The sequence below is a fragment of the Phacochoerus africanus genome, chromosome 12, assembly GCF_016906955.1.
Source record: "Phacochoerus africanus isolate WHEZ1 chromosome 12, ROS_Pafr_v1, whole genome shotgun sequence".
Lineage (NCBI taxonomy): Eukaryota > Metazoa > Chordata > Mammalia > Artiodactyla > Suidae > Phacochoerus > Phacochoerus africanus.
The window spans coordinates 37,505,336-37,524,992 of record NC_062555.1 but is presented as its reverse complement, the minus strand read 5'-3'; the positions used below and the strand labels follow the sequence as shown (position 1 = coordinate 37,524,992).

At 50.4% G+C, this 19,657-nt stretch overlaps 2 protein-coding genes across 5 annotated transcripts; one reads left to right on the top strand and one right to left on the bottom strand.

The window, feature by feature from the left end:
• Nucleotides 1–7,323: 7,323 nt before the first annotated feature.
• SIGMAR1 (sigma non-opioid intracellular receptor 1) lies at nucleotides 7,324–10,023 on the bottom strand. The gene is made up of 4 exons (XM_047755225.1): nucleotides 9,722–10,023; nucleotides 9,376–9,576; nucleotides 9,149–9,241; nucleotides 7,324–8,399 (listed from the first exon to the last, which is right to left on the bottom strand). Exons 1-4 carry the CDS (start codon nucleotides 9,870–9,872, stop codon nucleotides 8,173–8,175), a joined length of 672 nt encoding a protein of 223 aa, XP_047611181.1. The 5' UTR covers nucleotides 9,873–10,023; the 3' UTR covers nucleotides 7,324–8,172.
• Nucleotides 10,024–16,035: 6,012 nt separating this feature from the next.
• Nucleotides 16,036–19,657, top strand: GALT (galactose-1-phosphate uridylyltransferase). 4 transcript variants are annotated; one of them, XM_047755212.1, is made up of 11 exons: nucleotides 16,036–16,191; nucleotides 16,485–16,654; nucleotides 16,873–16,948; nucleotides 17,050–17,098; nucleotides 17,223–17,352; nucleotides 17,505–17,561; nucleotides 17,992–18,114; nucleotides 18,393–18,525; nucleotides 18,628–18,711; nucleotides 19,028–19,182; nucleotides 19,456–19,629. In XM_047755212.1, the coding sequence occupies exons 1-11, from the start codon at nucleotides 16,167–16,169 to the stop codon at nucleotides 19,534–19,536; spliced, it is 1,083 nt and encodes a 360-aa protein (XP_047611168.1). In that variant the 5' UTR covers nucleotides 16,036–16,166; the 3' UTR covers nucleotides 19,537–19,629. The 4 variants fall into 4 exon arrangements, with proteins under 4 accessions (XP_047611168.1, XP_047611169.1, XP_047611170.1 ...); XM_047755215.1 differs by having other exon boundaries at nucleotides 16,070–16,273; XM_047755213.1 differs by lacking the exons at nucleotides 18,393–18,525; nucleotides 18,628–18,711 and adding an exon at nucleotides 18,883–18,942 and having other exon boundaries at nucleotides 19,456–19,657.

The following is a 19,657-nucleotide window of genomic DNA, read 5'->3' as shown; positions in this document are numbered from 1 at the left end:
GGTTCAGCCCTAAAAGGACAAAACAACAACAGTGATCATCATTTTGGTTTTCACATACATCCTCCACCCATGTTTACATGACTCTCCAATCTCTATCTCCAGACCCCTTGAACCAACTTCTCCAGCCCACCCTATACCCAGTTATCCTCCAGATGCTGAGATGCAGCTCCTCAGCAGCCTGGACCCCATTCCTCTAAGGCACCCTCATACATCCACATTTCTTCCCGCGTCCAAGGGAATTGACCTATTAAAAGCACTGAGGGGAGTTCCCGTCGTGGCTCAGTGGTTAACGAATCCGACTAGGAACCATGAGGTTGCAGGTTCAATCCCTGGCCTTGCTCAGTGGGTTAAGGATCTGGCATTGCTGTGAGCTGTGGTGTAGGTTGCAGACGTGGCTCGGATCCCGTGTTGCTGCGGCTCTGGTGTAGGCCTGCGGGTACAGCTCCGATTAGACCCCTAGCCTGGGAACCTCCATGTGCCACGGGAGTGGCCCAAGAAATGGCAAAAAGAAAAAAAAGAAAAAAAAAAGGCACTGAGGGTAACACGAAGGCAATGCTCTGTAGGAATAATGCCTGGCATGGGTGTGAAACTCTGCTTCGTGAAACTCAGCACCAAGGAGCATCCCTGAACTCATTCATACCCAGGGAAGCACACTGGTCTCAGGGCCAAGATTCCTCTAATAGGCAGAAACTCAGGTGTGACTTTTGACTCTTCCCTCCTCCACCCTCTTCCATCCAGGCTCCTCTGACTGTGCTTGCCTTGGTCTGAACCACCAGCTCTTCTTTTTTGGTCTTTTTAGGACCACACCCTTGGCATATGGAGGTTCCCAGGCTAGGGGTCTAATCAGAGCTGTAGCCACCGGCCTACGCCACAGCTATAGCAACATGGAATCCGAGCCGCATCTGCAACCTACACCACAGCTCACGGCCACGCTGGATCCTTAACCCACTGAGCAAGACCAGGGATCAAATCTTCGTCCTCATGGATGCTAGTGAGATTCGTTTCTGCTGAGCCACAGCAGTAACTCCCCACCAGCTCTTCTTACAAGCACTTGTGCTGGATGACATCCCTTTGCTCTTCCTGTCTTCAGCCTCTACCATTGTCTCCAGCCCAGCTCCCACTGTGGCACCAAGTCTTTGTTCTTTTTGGCCCATCCTTGGCCACACTGAGTTTCAGTTCTGCTCACTCACACCCTTAGATCACTCCAGTGCCCATCTGCTCAGATTTCAGATCTGGCAGCCAGTCGGACCCCTCCCTACCAAGAAGCCTTGGTGATCCAACTACCTTCTGATACCCCTGCCACCAGGGCTTTGTGTGGTTCTCCTGGGGCAGAGTCAAGGCCCCTCCTTTGTCACCGCCTCCAAGGCAACTCCTGTGCTCAGCTTGCTCCGCTTTCCACACACAGCTTCCATGATACTCAAAGGAAAGGAGGTACCTTAATTGCTAGGCCACCAGAAATTCTGCTTTTAGCTCTTTTTATGTTCCATTATGGAAATTTTCAAACATATACACAAGAAGAGTAGGTAGTGTAATGAACCTCTGCTACTCCTCACGGATTCAACAGTCATCAGCATTTTGCTCTTCATACATCCTCAAAGCTAAGATCCTTCTTGAAAGGTAGGAATTGTCTTGGGGAAATTTCACTTCTGAGGATTTGGAGATTGCTTTGCAGGGGTGGAGAAGGGCAAAGAACTGGCAGCCACTCCCCAAAGGAAAGAATCAGGGAGTTCCCCTAGTGGCTCAGAGGGTTACAAACCCGACCAGTATCCATGAAGATGCAGGTTCCATCACTGGCCTCACTCAGTGGTTTAAGGATCTGGCGTTGCTGTGGCCGGCGGCTGCAGCTCTGATTCCACCCCTAGCCTGGGAACTTCCACATGCCTCGGGAGTGGCCTTAAAAAAGCATTTAAAAAAAAAGAAGAAAAAAGAAAAGAATCAGGAGTTCCCGTCATGGCACAGTGGTTAATGAATCCGACTAGGAACCATGAGATGGCGGGTTCAGTCCCTGCCCTTGCTCAGTGGGTCTAAGAATCCGGCGTTGCCGTGAGCTGTGGTGTAGGTTGCAGACGTGGCTCGGATCCCGCGTTGCTGTGGCTCTGGCGTAGGCCAGTGGCTACAGCTCCAATTGGACCCCTAGCCTGGGAAACTCCATATGCCATGGGAGCGGCCCAAGAAATAGAAAAAAAAAAAAAAAAAGAAAAGAAAGAAAGAAAGAAAAAAAGAAAAGAATCAATCAAGCACAGTAAACTCACCTTTGGGGTCTGGGCCAGGAGAGCACAACTGGGAAGGCCAGAGGGGGAGGAATAACCTGCCTGTAACCTGGGTTCGCTCTCTCCCTTTCTCTCCATCGGTAAAGAGGAAAGGTTGTCTCACACCCACACATAGGTCCCCCCCCCGCGCCCCATCCTATACCTCACAGAGAGAGACAGACTAGACTTCTATTCATCCAACACGTACTTCCTGAGCACCTACTTTATGTGAAGCTCTGTTGGACACAGGAGTAAATAAAACAAAGTCCTGATTATAATGGCATAATCCCAGGAATGGGAGTATATAATGTGTCACATGACAATAAGTAAAATGCAGAAGAGCAAGAATGTGCTGAGGGGAATAGAGAGAGAGAATGTATTAGTTACCTACGACTGTGCAACAAATTACACTCAAACTTAGCAGCTTAAAACAACAAACATTTATTTTTCCACAATGCTGTGACTCAGGAATTCGAGAGTGGCTTAGCTGAGTTGTTCTGGCTGTCTCTTTTGAGGTTGTAGTAAAAATATTGGCTAGGGCTGCAGTCAGCTGAAGATGTGCCTGGGACTGGAGGATCCGATCCACTCACATGGCCGTTGTCAGGAGGCTATTCTCCCCAGGTGGATCCCTCCATAGGAGAGGACCTCACGCCTGGGTGTCCACCAACATGGCAACTGGTTTCCCCCAGAGGGTGATTCATAAAGCTTTTTATGGCCTAGTTTTAGAAGTCACACACTGTCACTTCTGCATCATATTTTTTGTTAAAAGTACACAACTAGGAGTTCCTGTTGTGGCTCAGCAGTAATGAACCCGACGAGGATCCATGAGGATGAGGGTTTGATCCCTGGCCCCATTCAGTAGGTTAAGGATCCGGTATTGCCATGAGCTGTGGTGTAGGTCACAGACTTGGCTTGGATCTGGCATTGCTATGGTGGTAGCAGAGGCTGGCAGCTGCAGCTCTGATTCAGTCCCAAACCTGGGAACTTCCATATGCTACAGGCATGGCCCTTAAAAAAAAAAAAAGAAAAAAAGTATCTAAGTCCAGCCTATAAGAGGAAGGGAATTAGGTTTCACCTCTTAAAAGGAAGGGCATCAAAAATTGTGTGGAGGTATTTTAAGACCAACACAGAAGGACTGTGTTACCCAAATGTTAAGGTAAGGACTCACTGAGCAGGAACTGAAGGAGGGGAGCAAGAGCTGTGGGGATACCCAGGGAAGAGCACAGCAATCAGAACAGCAGGTGCATAATATCCTGAAGTGGAAGTTTGCTTGATGTGTCAGAAGAAAAGCAAGGGGGCCACTAGGCTAGAACATAGTGGCCAAGGTGAACAGTTGGATGTTTGGTCAGAGATAACATGGATCTTGGAGTAGGTTCCCAGAGGCAGAGAAAGGCAGTGAATGAGATGGGAAGCCAATGGAAGTGTCTGAGCAGAATGTGAATGTCTGGTTCTAGCTGTTGTGTGAACACTCCACACAGGATGAAGCTCAATTAGGAGGCCATGGCAGAAATCCAGGCAAGAGATGATGATGGCTTGGACCAGAGTGGTAGCAGTGGAGGTGGAAAGAAGTGGTTAGATGCTCAAAGGACCTGCTCATGTCTTGAATGTAGAATGTGAGAGAATGAGAGTCATCCAAGATGACTCCAAGCCTTTGGACCGAGGCAGCTGGGTAAGTGGAGGTACCCTTAACCAAGGCAGTAAAGACTGCAAGAAGTGCAAGACTGGGAGAGAAATCAGTTTACCTTGAACATTTAAAGTTTGAAATGCCAATTAGTTGGTCAAGTAGATACGGCAAGTGGCCATGAAAGCAGTCAGATATCAGAATCTGGATCTCAGAGGAAGTTTAGGTTGAGACAAAAAAATTAGGAATCATTGAGTTCCCATCAAGGCTCAGCAGAAAGGAATCCAACTAGTATCCATGAAGATGCAGGTTTGATCCTTGGCCTCGCTCAGTGGGTTAAGGATCTGGTGTCGCCGTTGAAGACGAGGCTTGGATCTGGCATTTTTGTGGCCGTGGTGTAGGCCAGCGGCTATAGCTCCAATTCAACCCCTAGCCTGGGGACCTCCATATGCTGCAGGTGCAGCCCTAAAAAGACCAAAAAAAAAAAAAAGAAAAAAAAAGAAAGAAAAGGCACAATTAAACACCTCTAAAAAAAAATTAGGAATCAAGACAAACAGTTGCTCCTCAAGATCCAGCCATGTTGTTGCAAATGGAAAGATTTCCTTCTTTTCTATGGTTGAATAATATTCCATTCTGTGAGTGTAAGCATATTTCTGTGTAAGATTTTCTTTATTCATTCATCCTTGAGGGCAGAACGCTAAGTGAAATAATCAGATAAAGCAAATGCTATTATGTTCTCATTTACATGTGGAATCTAAAAAAAAAAAAAAAAAAGGCTAACCTAGGAGTTCTTTGGTGGCCTAGCAGGTTAAGGATCTGGTGTCGCTACTGATGTGGCATAGGTCTGATCCCTGGTCTGGGAAATTCCACATGCCTGGGGTGAGGCCAAAAGAAAAAAAAATGTAACTGTGTGAGGTAATGGATGTTAACTAAACTTGTGGTAATCATTTCAGAATACGGGCACTTATCAGATCATTATATTGTATACCTTAAACTAATAGAAACTTATATGTCAATTATATCTCAATAAAACTGGTATAAAAGAAACTTATAGCTACCAAAGGGGACAGGTGGGGAGGGGGAAGGATGGATTGGGGGTTTGGAATTGCCATATGCACACTGTGATATACGGAATGACTGGCCCACAGGGACCTGCTGTACAGCAGAGCAGAATACCAGGGAACTCTACCTAGTATTCTGTGATGATCTATATGAAAAAAGCATCTGAAAAAGAATAGATGTGTGTACATGTATAACTGAATCACTTTGTTGTATAGCAGAAATTATTACAACATTGCAACATTGTAAATCAACTATATTTCTTTTTTTTTTTTGCCTTTTCGAGGGCTGCTCCCGCAGCATATGGAGGTTCCCAGGCTAGGGGTCTAATCAGAGCTGTAGCCACCGGCCTACGCCAGAGCCACAGCAACGCGGGATCCGAGCCACGTCTGCGACCTACACCACAGCTCACGGCAATGCCAGATCCTTAACCCACTGAGCAAGACCAGGGATCGAACCTGCAACTTCTTGGCTCCTAGTCAAATTCGTCAACCACTGTGCCATGACGGGAACTCCCATAAATCAACTATGTTTCAATAAAACTTTAAAAAATGGTTGCAATCACCTCAGAACAGCATAGACATGGGAAGTTAGGTTGACGTGGTAAGAATGACCAAACAGGGAGCTCTCTTAGCTTAACAGGTTAAGGATCCAGTATTGTCAATGCAGTGGCTCAGGTCTCTGCTGTGGCCTGGGTTTTCACCCTGGCCTGGGAACTTCCGCATGCTGCAGGAATGGCCAAAAAAGAAGAAAAAAAGAAATCTAGCAAAGGAGTCAGTGAAGGAAGAGTAGTGTCTTGCAAGCCGAGTGTTTTAGGAGTAATTAATTGTGTCATATCGAAGTGAGAAGAAATAACCACTCGACCTAGCTAGCGAGATGGGGAAGGGTCTGGGAGACTAGTCCTGTTTGAAAGGGAGGAAGGACAAAGGGAGCTGGGCATCCCTAACAGAGGTGGGCTCTGGGCTCAGAGGAAAAGCTGGGTTACAGGGTGGGCGATATCCCGAGGCTTGACTTTGCAACCTGTGATCATGTGATCAATGGAGAGACCCCAGTTAGGACCTGTCATGGACAACGTGGTGGTGGTGGGGTCAGCTCAGCCATTTTGCCTGGGCCTCACATTCATTCTGAGCCACAAACTTAGACTGATGTTGTTTCCAGGTGGTTATACATGTAGCCTTTTGTATTTTTGCTTATTAGAATATCACGTTTTTAGAATAGACATTCTTTTTCTTTTTTTTGTCGTTTTAGAGCCACACCTGTGGCATAGAGGGTTTGAATTGGAACTACATTTGCCAGCCTACGCCACAGCCACAGCATCGCCAGATCCAAGCTGTGTCTGTGACTTACACCACAGCTCACACGGCAACGCTGGATCCTTAACTCACTGAGCGAGGCCAGGGATTGAACCTGTGTCCTCATGGATACTAGTTAGGTTCGTTACCACTGAGCCATGACAGCAACTCCCAGAGTAGACATTCTCTATAACTATGTTCCTTCCATTTTTAATACACCGGAAGTCCTAAGAAGTGAGAGGCCTTGCTCAACCTCAGAGGAGGGTCAGGAGGGTGAGGCAGTGCAGGGTCCCTGGGAGTGTGCAACTTTGGCACCCCTCTTGCCTCACCCTAGTCTCAGCACCCGCCAGAGAGTGTGTCTGCTCCACATACCTGGGAGCCTCCACAGAAGTGGGAGGGTCCTAGAAAAGGCAGGAAACTCCTGCCTTGGGTAGAGGTAGATGATAGTCTGAAAACCCAGAAAAAAAGCAGATGGAGAATGAGTATGCCTTTCAGCTCAAAAGTGGTTGCACACTGCCACCCCGTGGTCATCCAGGGCGTGGATGCCCAGGACTGCTTCCAGAACACTACTGGCAGAGGCAAAGGCAAGACCAAGATGTGCACCACCTCACCTAGACCTAAATTTCTTTTTTTTTAAGGGCCGCACCTGCGGCATATGGAGGTTCCCAGGCTAGGAGTTGAATCAGAGCTGTAGCCACTGGCCTACACCACAGCCACACCAGATCTGCAACCTACACCACAGCTCACGGGAACACGAGATCTTTACCCCCCTGAGCAAGGCCAGGGACTGCACCTGTGTCCTCATGGATGCTCGTCAGATCTGTTTCCGCTGAGCCACGATGGGACCTCTCGCCCTAAATTTCTTAAATCAAACCTGGTGTAGAGAATCTTACTAAACCTGCTAATCTTGAGGCCTCAACTCAGAACTGATGGGGACAATCATTTGCAGCATCAACGAGCCTGCTAGGTGATTTCTGGAAACACTAAAGTATATAGGGAAAAAGTCTGTCATAAACTGAATCATACGCAGCAAGGGAGAGGCCTTTCTGAGGCCCCCAAGAGTTAAGAGCTTCTTTACCTGCTGCTCAGACACACGAAGAAATGAAACTGTTCAACAGGTCTTTATTAACAGAGACAGACAGATGGACAGAGAATGTAGCAAGGGCAGTGTCTGGAAACTGCGATGGGGGTCTGTGTGTGTGGGCAGACAAGGCTTTCTCTAGACCAGCCATGGCCCCTTGGACCTGGGCCCACCTATCCAGGTCCTCTCCCAGTGGGCCCTGCGCTGAGGCCAGCCTCCCCATCCCCATCATACTCTGGGGGGAAGTATGACCTCAGCAATTTCTGCATTATTCTGGTTTCCAGATAACTTGGTTTGGAGGGTGGGGGACAGGCACGAGGGGACTTGCATAGCAGGGGAACAGACTAGGGTAAGGCATATGGTGAGGACAAGGAGATGAAGGGGAAGGGCGTCATGGCTGCAGGTGAAGGGAGCCTCCAAAGGCAGCTCCTCTTCTCCCTCATCCCACCCGCCCCAAGCTGCTGCTGGGTTGAAGGGTCAGACCCAGGCAGTTTGTGACTGCCACCCCATCCCTAACTCCAGAGCCCTGACTAGGGGCAGAGAAGCTCTGGAAAGGCCTGAGTTAGTGAGTTGAGCCTGTGGGTGTACACTGGAACATGACTGGCCCCCTGGGTATACGTGGGGCTCCCTCTCTGGATGGGTGCGAATGCGTGATGCTGCCATATCCACAGCAGTCAGTGTCTGTGTGTCCCGTATGTTCCCATGAGTCTCTATGGTTGTATAAAGCATGTGTGTGGCCCTGCTTGTACACCAGGAACTCTGTATCTGTGTGTTGTGTGTCCCTGTCTTTCCACATGGGCTCTGGCAAGTGGATGTGTGCGGGCCTGCCCGCTCCTGTCCATCCACAGGTCCTCCTTCAGGCCTGGCTGGTCAGGGGTCCTGGCCGAAGAGGTAGGTGGTAAGTTCAAGCCGGAGGCCCCGGGCATAGGCTCGGAGGGTGTAGAAGAGAGTGAGGAAGTCCTGGGTGCTGAAGATGGTGTCAGCCAGCGCGAAGGCCAGGGTAGATGGGATGACACCCCGGCCGTACTCCACCATCCATGTGTTTGGCCCCCACTCCACAGCCGTTGCCTCGCCAGGCCCGTGCACCACTGTCTCCCCTGGGGGCACAGGGAGCACCCACATGAGGACCCTGGCCCTGCCCTTCCACTGTTGCCACCTCCCTGGCCTGTGGGCCGTCTAGAGGTAGGGAATGGAGAGGGAGCTTCCAGAGAGGAAAAGCCTAACCTCACCGGCCTGGTTGCCTATCTGGAGGGTTAAAAGGCCAAGATGGCCACGACTAAGCTCTCCTCCTTGGCCTCACCCTGGGCTATTGTCTGGGAGTCATGGAAGTCTCCCACAGGTCAAGCTGAAGTTTAACTAAACTTGGGCTGGGCCTGTTGGACAGGGAGAGGTAAATTCAAGACTTGCCAGGCTTTCTCAGAAATACAGCTGTTTGGTTACAATGCCTGCCATGCTTGTAATCTTCAACCTTAATGTTACTTAGAAGTCCCAACGTTTCATTATACAAAAAAAAGGAAGACAACTGTCTGTCTCTCTTTGGGGGCAGGAGAGCATTTCTAATTACCTGTCTCCCCAGCAACTGCTGGAATACTCCATGAGGAAAAGAGTGTCTTGGAAGATAAAAATCAGACCTAGTTAATAGGAAGCTCTTTTGTTTCCTTTTGATAGAGGAAAGCAACAGGGGCTCAGTGACCCTCAACCAACCACCTGTGGCTCATGTAGGGGGTCAAGGAACAGGAGGAGGGCCCCCTTAACGCACTCCTTTTCCAGGCTATGGCTCTTTCCCCCAACTACAGGCAACCCAGAATGAAGAGACCCACCTCTCTGGCAGAGCCACCCTACCCACCTGGGTAGAAGACCTCACTTTTGGTAGTGCCCTCTCTCCACTGGTGGAAAGTGCCAGAGATGATGGTATCTGAGATCTCAGCCCAATAGCGCCCTGTGGGACAATCAAATGGATACCGCGTATCAGGATATCGGAACCATCCCATGGCCTGGCCAAACACCAGAAAAGGAGGGCATGGGCCTTTGGACAGCTTCAGCCTCCCAGACCCGCCCGCCTCCAGCACTGACCCGAGTGGCCGCCAGAGCCCAGGGCGGTGCCGAAGAGCAGCACATACTCGGACAGCGAGGCGTGCAGAAGGCACATGGCGCCCATCCAGCCTCCCGCGTTCACGAACACCCACTGCAGTTCCTCATCGGGCAGCACGTGGCCTGGGTGCAGCCGCCGCAGCTCCACGATCAGCCGAGAAAAGGCCAGCTCGTGGTCCAGCCCTGGCGGGGACAGAAGAGTAACAAAGTCTGGGCCAGCACCGGTCTCCAACTGGGGAATGGTGCTCCCGGAACCTCTAGCTCGGTCCGGCCCTCCCTAGCCCGCTTCCCTCCTCCCGTTCACTCACCCGCTCACCCGCCCGCTCACCAGCATACTGCCGCGCCAGCAGCGCGATCTCTTCGTGCTCGAAGATGAAACTCTGGGTGCCCAGCCAGATCCAGACCACCTGGGCCAGCACAGCTACGGCCGCCAGCAGCAGTGCGGCCCATGCCCACCGCCGGCCCACGGGCCACTGCATTCTCGCGAGGGGCCTGGCACAGCGCAGCGCAAAAGGAACCTGGGGCCTGAGGCTGTGACCCTCACTGCCTCCGGGTCTGCGGCTCAGGGTCCACGACCCGTTCCCCCGCCACTGCCGTGGTACGGCTCATCCTGGCCAATCGGAACTGTTGGAGCACCGGGGCACCGCCTCCCGGGTTGAACCATTACTTCGGCAGGAGCGGGGAGCCGGGAGCGCCGAGAGGCCGGGCGACGCCGCGCGCATCAGGCGAGGGGGCGGGGTCAAGCCTTTCCAGCAGCGGGTATTGGGTGCTCTAGTCTGAGTCTCTCCTAGCGCAGTCCTGCTCGCGGGTAGCGGGAAGGTAGTGAGGCTCAGAATGGACTGTCCTGCCGGAGCTCACTGACTGGTGAAGCAGGCAAGCCCGGAAGCAGAGCCTTCCGGGACTTGTGATGCTTAAGGCCCGCCTTTGCTAGCACCGAAGATGGGAGGAGGTTCCTCAACTTGGGAACGTTATGGAAGGCTTTCTGGAGTGGGTGACACTTGAGCAGTGTCTTTAAGACAGATGGGAAGGTCATTCCGTTGAAGCAGTGAGACCTACTCCAAGAGCAAAGGCACCGAGGAGAGACACAGCGCCGGGTCTTCTGGGGACCGACAATTCATTCTTTATTCTGAAGCCCAAAATGTGAGAGGAGGGCCTTTGTAAACCAGCCGAAGGTTATCGCCAGCCAGGGAGTGATAAAGAACAGAAGCAAAAGAGAAAAGAGGCAGCATGGTGCAGTGATAAGAAAGACACTCTGTTCCAGTAAAGTTTTTTTAAAAAATAAATTCACGTTATTATTATTATTATTTTGTCTTTTTAGGGCCGTACCCACAGCATATGGAAGTTCCCAGGCTATGGGTCAAATTGGAGCTGCAGGCGCCAGCTGTGTCTGCGACATATACCAGAGCTCACAGCAATGCCGGATCCTTAACCCACTGATCGAGGCCAGGGGTGGAACCCGCGTCCTCATGGATACTAGTGGGGTTCCCACTGGGCCACAGCGGGAATTCCTAACGTTATATTCTTAAAACTAACTAACTAACTAACTAACTAACTAACTAACTAACAGAAAGACACTCTGGGCAGGAATGACAGGGTTAAAAGCCTGGCTTCTGCCACCTACTAGTTGTGTGATCTTGGACAAGTTACTTAAACTATTTGTGACTCAGTCTTCCCACCTGTAAAAGGGGATGAATAAAAGTACACACCTTCAAGAGTTCCCGCACTGTGGGTTAAGCATCCGACATTGTCTCTACAGCAGCCCAGATTACTGCTTAGGCACAGGTTTGATCCCAGCCTGGTGACTGCCATATGTGGTGGGTACAGCCAAAAAAAAAAAAAAAAAGTACATTAATATTTAGTGTCTGGGTATTCCCATTGTGGCCCAGCTGTTAACAAACCCAACTAGTAACCATGAGAACTTGGGTTCGATCCCTGACCTTGCTCAGTGGGTTAAGGATCCAGCATTGCCGGGAGCCGTGGTATAGGTCACATATGGGGCTCAGATCCTGTGTTGCTGTGGCTGTGGTGTAGGCCAGTGGCTACAGCTCTGATTCAGCCCCTAGACTGGGAACCTCCATATGCTTTGGGTGCGACTCTAAAAAAGACAAAAAAAAAAAAATTTAGTGTCTGGCATGTAGTGTCATATGTGTTATATAAATAAAGGAGAAGAGAACTAGAAGAGTGTTGTCTCACACATGAGAGTGATGGATTGAAGGATCAACACAGTCAAATATAATTGAATGGTCCTATAAAATGATGAGAAATGGTCATTGGATTTCTCAGTAGGGGCATGTAGCAGAGATGATGCTATACATTCACAAATCCACCCATTTTGCCCTTGGGCAGCCGTATTACATTTCAGTCTACTTTGTAGTTAGTGAGGCCGTATGACTGTGTTCTAGCCAATGAAGTATAGATAGAAATAAGGTATGACACTTCCAGGTCTGGCTTCTAGAATCTTCCGTGAAATACTTGATATTCTCTATTATCATGGTTACATACGATTAGCTAGTGGAGAATTCGAAATGCTGCTTGGGACAGAGCTCCCCCCTCTCCTCCACATGGACTGTGATGCTAAGCCACTGAGTTTGGGGGCTGTTTGTTACAGCAACTAAGATTATCTACCCTGACTGCTACAGAGCAAAAGATATGTTACAGTGTACTGTGCAGATAAGAGTAGAGGCTGGGAAGATGGAGTATTTGAGGGGCTGGAACCTGAGCTTGGGCTAAAATTCCTTGGGAAGAATAGAATCTGCAGCTCAGAGTATCAGGAGATAGGACACAGGCCCAGGGAGAGACGGCTAGTGATTCTGGGGCCTTTTTTTTTTGGCCTCTACAGGGCTCACTTACAGCTACAGGAGGAATTGCAGCGAGGGAGCCAGGGAGAAATGAGGCCTTTAGAGTCAGAAAACCTGACCAAACTTAGGAGGGAGAGAGCATAAGAGTTAGGTATCATTACTGATTCAACTTTTTTTTTTCTGGTCTTTTTTTTGGGTGGCACTCACGGCATACAGAGGTTCCCAGGCTAAGGGTCTAATCGGAACTATAGCTGTAAGCCTACACCACAGCCATAGCAACATGGGATCCCAGCCCTGTCTGCGACCTACCCACAGCTCACGGCAATGCCAGATCCTTAACCACTGAGCGAGGCCAGGGACAGAACCCACGTCCTCATGGATACTAGTTGGGTTCGTTAACCACTGAGCCATGACGGGAACTCCTCAACTTTCTTTTTTAGATCTTGATCACACCTGTGGCATGCAGAAGTTCCCAGGCCAGGGACTGAACCCTCAGCACAGCAGTGACTTAAGCAAAAGCAATGATGATGCTGGCTCCATAACCCACTAGGCTATCAGGGAACTCCTTTTTCTTTTTCTTTGTTTTCTTTTTAGGATGGACTGGTAATAAAGAGAAAGTGTTATTTAGAGGAAAATGAAGGATTGAGGGAACATGGTTTTTTTTTTTCAATTTGTTCTGGCTTCTGTGACACTCCTGAACTGACTATTCTTGAAGAACCCCTTGAGTAGCAGGGACTAGCACAAAAATATGGCCTCTGCCCCCCTGTTTTAGGCAGAGTCTTGTCTAGGCCTGCTGCTCCCCTTCCTGGTCTTTCAAAAAGCTTCTCCAGCACACTTTATTTACTATTTATTTTAGGGCTACACCCCAGGCATATGGAAGTTCCCAGGCTAGTGGTCATTTGAGCTGTAGCTCCTGGCCTACCACAGCAGCGCAGAATCCAAGCCTCATCTGTGACCACAGCTCATGGCAATGCCAGATCCTTTACCCACTAAGCAAGGCCAGGGATTGAACCCATGGCCTCATGGATACTAGTTGGGTTCTTAACCATCTGAGCCACAACAGAAACTCCAGCACACACTATTTAAAAGAAAAGAAAATAATATCCCTTGTGCCTTAAGAGAGTCTGTGACCCCAGGAAGAGGAATGAAGACTGTGGCGGGGATGGGGGGCGGTCAGAGCCATCTCCCCTAGGTATTGTAGGAGAGGTCACACCTCCAGGATCTTGTGGGGAAAGAGCTGGGTAAGCCCCATCTCAGTCATTCTCCTCTTCCTCCAAAAAGTGACCTCAAGTAGACACAGAAAGAGGAGAGGTTTGGAAATGTTCCTGAATAGATATTTCTGAAGGGGGTCAGGAGTGAGTTGGCATGATCCACAGAGTGGTACTGAAGCACTGGTGTTCTTGAGAAAATGAGCTGCCTCCAAAATCCAGTCACTCAAAGAACAAAAGACAGGAGTTCCTGTTGCAGCTCAGCAGTAAAACCTGACTAGCATCCACGAGGAGGCGGGTTTGATCCCTGGCCCCGCTCAGTGGGTTAAGGAGCTAGCGTTGCTGAGAGCTGTTGTGCTGGTCGCAGACTCAGCTTGGTTCCCATGTTGCTATGGCTGTGGAGTAGGCTGGCAGCTGCAGCTCTGATTTGACCCCTAGCCTGGCAACTTCAATATGCTGCAGGTGTGGCCCTGAAAAGGCCAAAAAAAAAAAAAAAAAGAAAAAGGATAGTTGAGAAAGTGGAAAATGTAGACTGAAGAAAAACACACATACTAAAAGTTGCGAGTTACGTCTTAACCTTACCAAGGACTATAGCCATAGCCTGGGAGAGGGCCTCTCAGATTACTCTGAGGAACTTCTCCCAAGATACAAGGGAGGAGCCAAGATATATAGGAGGTTGTTTTTTTTTTTTTTTTTTTTTTTTTTGCTGGAGGGGAAAAACCAGATAGTTGAACAACAAAAGTTGTTGTTTTATTGCTGATCATAAATATAGACAGCTTAAGTTAATGATTTTAGACTTTTCTAGGTAAGGGAAGGCATAAGAATCTGAGCTCACTGAAATTATTCCTTAGGTATGTATCTTAACTATCTAAGGCCAGTAACCAAACCAATAATGCTTCCTATTTTTCTCCATCCTGAATTTCCTTCAGGGTGCACCTTTGGGGAGTGACTGGTGGGTAATGCAGTGACAACATTTATTGTTTACTGGAACAGCAGGCAGCATTCCCTTTCCACAAAAGCACATCTTTTATCCCCTTTCTTCCCTATATTTTGAGCAGCCAGTGAGACAGGTAAAACTCACCGCTCCCTTCTCCTACCAAGTGGCCTCTTTAGATTCCAGCCTGAGGCCCCTAGGGCAGAGATAAAGTAAATGACCTACGACCCAGTTTTTACATCTGAGCACAGCAAAAACTGACTTGTCCTGGTCTGGCTTGGGGGAAGGGACCTCAGTGCTACAGCCCATCTCCTAGCTCAGTAAATTTCCTTTTTTTTTTTTTTTTTTTCTTTCAGGGATACACCTGATCTTTTAAAAATTTTTTTCCTTTTTAGGGCTGCACCTGCAGCATATAGAAGTTCCCAGCCTAGGAATCAAATCAGAGCTGCCGGCCTACACCATAGCCCAGAGCAACATCGGCTCCTTAACCCACTGAGTGAGGCCAGAGATTGAACCCACATCCTCATGGATATGAGTTGGGTTCTTAACCTGCTGAGCCATGACAGGAACTCTATCTTGGGGCTTTCTGAAGTCTCAGCATTTCAGAGCATCAGGAAGAGCCTGGAAACTTGGGTTCAAATCTCAGCTTGGCCATTTATCCTCTGGGTAACCTTGCAGTTTCTGTGAAATGGGAAGGAGATTCAGGCAATATTTAGATGATTGTTTAAAAGAGCCAGGGGTGTTTTATTGTGGCTCAGTGGGTTAAGGATCCGGCATTGTCACTTGGTCATTAGTGTGGCACGGGTTCGATTCCTGGCCCAGGAACTTCCATATGCCACGGGTGTGGCCACATAAATAAAAAATAAATAATAAAAGTGCCAGGTGAGGAATTCATTTGAATTTTATCCTAGAGTTAGCCAATTGGTTTGTTCCAAGGAAAAGTTGAAGGGAATGGGGTATATAAAAGAAACACCCCGACCCCACCCAGATGGTGACTGTAACTACTGACCGTCCTTTCCACCCCACTTTTTCAGATTTCTTGTAGCTCTCTTACCCTGACCACTTTTTGTTCTGTCTGCGCGTGTATGTGTGTGCACGCATACAAAAGAGAATATGGTTACTTAGCCCTTTTTCCGCAAACCTATTTCTGTTGACTGGTGCGGATAGGGTAGGGTTATGGTGACGTTTCTATTCCTCCAGGTAGTACCTGAGGCCTGGGTTTAGCTGAAGCAGTTTAAATCCCACAGACCCCCACCCCCAACCCCTTGCCTTTCCTCCACCAGAGCCACTGAGCTGGTAAATGAGGTGATTATGGATCCAGGGACATACCCTCACTTGATCCTAGAATGTAAAGCTCTGGGAGGGCAGAGACCACACCTGACTTGTACACACAGGGCCATCCCTTTGCTCCACATGGAGCCTAGGTGCCTGGCACTTAGTACATGCTCAGTAAGTATTTGCTGAGTGAATGACCAAATGAATGACTTAATGCACCAAAGAAATCTTGTAAGCATCCGCAATCTATAGTAAGCAGTTTTCACAGAAGTTTTTTCAGGAGTACCAGCGTGAGCCCGAGGGTGGGGTGGGATCAACAAGGTCGCCCCCTTGCAGCGATAGGAGTCCTGAGCCCCGCCCCCAGGTGCCCGGGGCGGCCTTCCAGGCAGTCACGTGCTGGCGGCTGTCCAATCGTCGAGGGCGGGGCGGGGCTGGGCAGACCTAAAGGGTGCGGCGTGGTGAGGAGACAGAAGTTCCAGGTTATATCTCCCGGTGTTGCTCTTGTCGCACAGCGGAGCGTGTCCCGAGCAGCGCCAGCAGGCGTCAGAGGCGGACGCCATGGCCACAACCTTCCGGGCGAGCGGTAACTGCAGGGCGGCCGGGACTCCCTGGGACGCGAAGGCGAGCCCTCCCTTTCCTTAGGAAGTTGTCGTCCCTACCCGCAGGTCGGCGCGCCCATCCATTCAGACGAGCTCTGCGAAGGGACACAATAGTGTTCCTGCAGGCTAATTAGCTCTGGGAACACTCAAGCCCGAGCCTTTAGCTCCTGAGCAGGACGGGGCCAAGAGGGTGCCTCCGAGCTTGGGCCTGCGGGTGGGTGAGACCCGGGGGAGAAGGGGGCGGGGAGCTGTTGACTGATCTTGACTCTGCTCCCAGAGCATCAGCATATCCGCTACAACCCGCTGCAAGATGAATGGGTGCTGGTCTCAGCTCACCGAATGAAGCGGCCCTGGCAGGGGCAGGTAGAACCTCCGCTTCTTACGTCAGTACCCCGCCATGATCCCCACAACCCTCTGTGTCCGGGGGCCACACGGGCCAATGGAGAGGTAAGTCTTTAGATCCTACAGGTGCGGGCCGGGCTGGGGGGAGTAGCCTTTTCCCTCCCCAGTTAGAGCTTCCCTTCACTCACAAGGGAGTGCACCTCCTTGGTCATAGCCTTTTTGACCCCCGAGTGAGCCTTCCCCACTCCCTTGTAACTTCGATGCCCTCCAAAACGTCTTGTGGTGTGGGCCAGCAAATACTTCTAGCCCACCCTTGTCAGTAGGTGAATCCCCACTATGAAGGCACCTTCTTGTTTGACAACGACTTCCCAGCTCTGCAGCCTGATGCCCCTAGTCCAGGTAACCTGGTTGGAGCTGCTGCGGGTGGGGCCTGGGTGGGGGGAGAGGCTGGACCTTGCTGGGGGACTTCTGTTGCAGAGAGTGATACTCCTTTATCTTAGGACCCGGTGATCACCCCCTTTTCCAAGCAGAGGCTGCTCGAGGAGTTTGGTAACTATGAATTTCCTCTCTTACATCCTTCAATTCGATGCCTGGACTGAGGACTGGAATTGGGCTCCAGCCCCAGCACAGCGAGCCCTATATCCCTGTCACCTCTCCTTCCTTCACCACCTAGTAAGGTCATGTGCTTCCACCCCTGGTCGGATGTGACACTGCCACTCATGTCAGTCCCTGAGATCCGAGCTGTCGTTGATGCCTGGGCCTCAGTCACGGAGGAGCTGGGTGCCCAGTACCCTTGGGTGCAGGTCTGTGAGGTCATCCTTTTCCCTGGATGGGCCGGGAGGGGGTGGTGAAATTTGGTTCTGGGGAGTGCCATTTTTATTTCAACAGGATTTGGTTGGGAGGGGTTGACTTGGTGTCTTTTTTGGCTACAAATCTCCCTACCCCTACTTCATAGATCTTTGAAAACAAAGGAGCCATGATGGGCTGTTCCAACCCCCACCCCCACTGCCAGGTAAGTGCATCAGGGTCTTTGCTGGATTTCTGGACTGAGTCCCAGCCAACGCTGTGGGGCAGGAAACTGGAGTAAAAGAAGGGACAGAGGAGGAATGCTAGTGAGGAGTTCCTGTCGTGGCACAGTGGTTAACGAATCCAACTAGGAACCGTGAGGTTGCAGGTTCGATCCCTGGCCTTGCTCACTGGGTTAAGGATCTGGTGTTGCGTGAGCTGTGATGTGGGTCGCAGACGGGGCTCAGATACCTTGTTGCTGTGGCTCTGGTGTAGGCCGGTGGCTACAGCTCTGTTTAGACCCCTAGCCTGGGAATCTCCATATGCTGTGGGAGCAGCCCTAGAAAAGCCAAAAAAGCCAAAAAAAAAAAAGAATGCTGGTGATGCCCAGGCTTGGGGGTGAAGGATCTGCCCGTTCTTCTCTTGCTCCTTGACAGGTGTGGGCCAGCAGTTTCCTGCCAGATGTTGCCCAGCGTGAGGAGCGATCTCAGCGGGCCTACCAGAGTCAGCATGGAGAGCCCCTGCTAATGGAGTATGGCCACCAGGAGCTGCTCAGGAAGGTGGGAGAAAGCCGGGCCTTGTGTCCCCAAGAAGCCCCTAACCTCACCCCAAAAGAGAAGTGTGAGAAGGAGAAGGGTGTTAGGGAAGTAGCAGAGAGACTTGCTGGGAGGACAGCAGTGAGCTAAAGGAAAGAATGGTGCCTTAGACTAGGGTGGTAGTGGTGGAGGTGGTGAGAAACCATTGACTTCAGGGTACATTTTTTCTTCTGCTTCCCTTGCCTATTTGCTGACCCCTTCACACCCACCTTGATGACTTCATCTTCATTCAATCTGCCTAGGAACGTCTGGTCCTAACCAGTGAGCACTGGTTAGTACTGGTCCCCTTCTGGGCAGTGTGGCCCTTCCAGACACTACTGCTGCCCCGTCGACATGTGCGGCGGCTGCCTGAGCTGACCCCCTCTGAACGTGATGGTTAGCCTCCCAAATGGGATCTCGGGGACAGGTTTTCAATGGGGATGGCCCTGGTGGGGCCAGCATCTGGGCCCCAGACTGAGAGTCAGGCTCTGATTTCAGATCTAGCCTCCATCATGAAGAAGCTCTTGACCAAGTATGACAACCTATTTGAGACATCCTTTCCCTACTCCATGGGCTGGCACGGTGAGGCTTTTTGAGGGCTTTGTCCTCAACACCATCTCTGGGCTTCTGGGGCCCAGCCCCATGGACTACAACTCCCAGCAGGCCGTGGAACATTGGCTAGGGAAAGTGTTCAGAGCAGGAATGCTGGGATGGAGGGTGGAGAAGTGAACTTGGGGAAACTATGTCTTTCAGAGTACTTTCCAATGCCTGGTCTCCTCTCTGGAAGGGAATGCTGGGAGATGTAGTTTTCAGGTACCTAGTGTGGTTTGGGGGTAAGAGCTAGGCTGAAGAACTAAGAAAGGACCCATCCCAATCATCTCTGCCTTCTTCCTATCAGGTGCTCCCACAGGATCAGAGGCTGGAGCCGACTGGGACCACTGGCAGCTCCATGCTCATTATTACCCTCCACTCCTGCGCTCTGCCACAGTCCGGAAATTCATGGTTGGCTACGAAATGCTTGCCCAGGCTCAGAGGGACCTCACCCCCGAGCAGGTCAGGACTTGGAGCACTCCAAGTCCTTGGGTCCCCTTTTCTCCCTATTTTCCTCAAGGGAGTCCCCACAATCATAACCCTGAGAACCCCTATAACCTGGGCATTCCTTGGGACTGGGAAGCTGCTCAATTCCTTCAACTTCCGGTTTTCCCAGAAGTCCTTATCACCACCCTCCCTGCCCCATGCGCCCTCCCCTACTGTCTGGCACTCAGAACCCCATACCACCATTCTGGACAGCCCTCGCCCTCCTGATATCCCTTTTTCCTCTCCCAGGCTGCAGAGAGACTCAGGGCACTTCCTGAGGTTCATTACTGCCTGGGGCAGAAGGACAAGGAGACAGCAGCCATCGCCTGACCACACTGACCACAGAGCTTTCTGCCTGAGGGAACAAGGGCCTAGGGTTTGGGCAGATTTGGGGTCAATAAAACTGTGCTTCTCAAACTTTAATCACATGTTCTAACGCCAGAGGTCTTTG

Bases quoted from the DNA above. Each gene is read 5' to 3' on its own strand.
- SIGMAR1 (XM_047755225.1), bottom strand. From the start codon at position 9,872: ATGCAGTGGCCCGTGGGCCGGCGGTGGGCATGGGCCGCACTGCTGCTG. The intron at 9,242-9,375 runs GTCAGTGCTGGA...ATTGTCCCACAG, and splicing joins GGGCTCTGGCGGCCACTCGG to GGCGCTATTGGGCTGAGATC. The intron at 8,400-9,148 runs GTGGGTAGGGTG...CTGTGCCCCCAG, and splicing joins AAGTGAGGTCTTCTACCCAG to GGGAGACAGTGGTGCACGGG.
- GALT (XM_047755212.1), top strand. From the start codon at position 16,167: ATGGCCACAACCTTCCGGGCGAGCG. The intron at 18,115-18,392 runs GTGGGAGAAAGC...CAATCTGCCTAG, and splicing joins ACCAGGAGCTGCTCAGGAAG to GAACGTCTGGTCCTAACCAG. The intron at 18,526-18,627 runs GTTAGCCTCCCA...CTCTGATTTCAG, and splicing joins GACCCCCTCTGAACGTGATG to ATCTAGCCTCCATCATGAAG.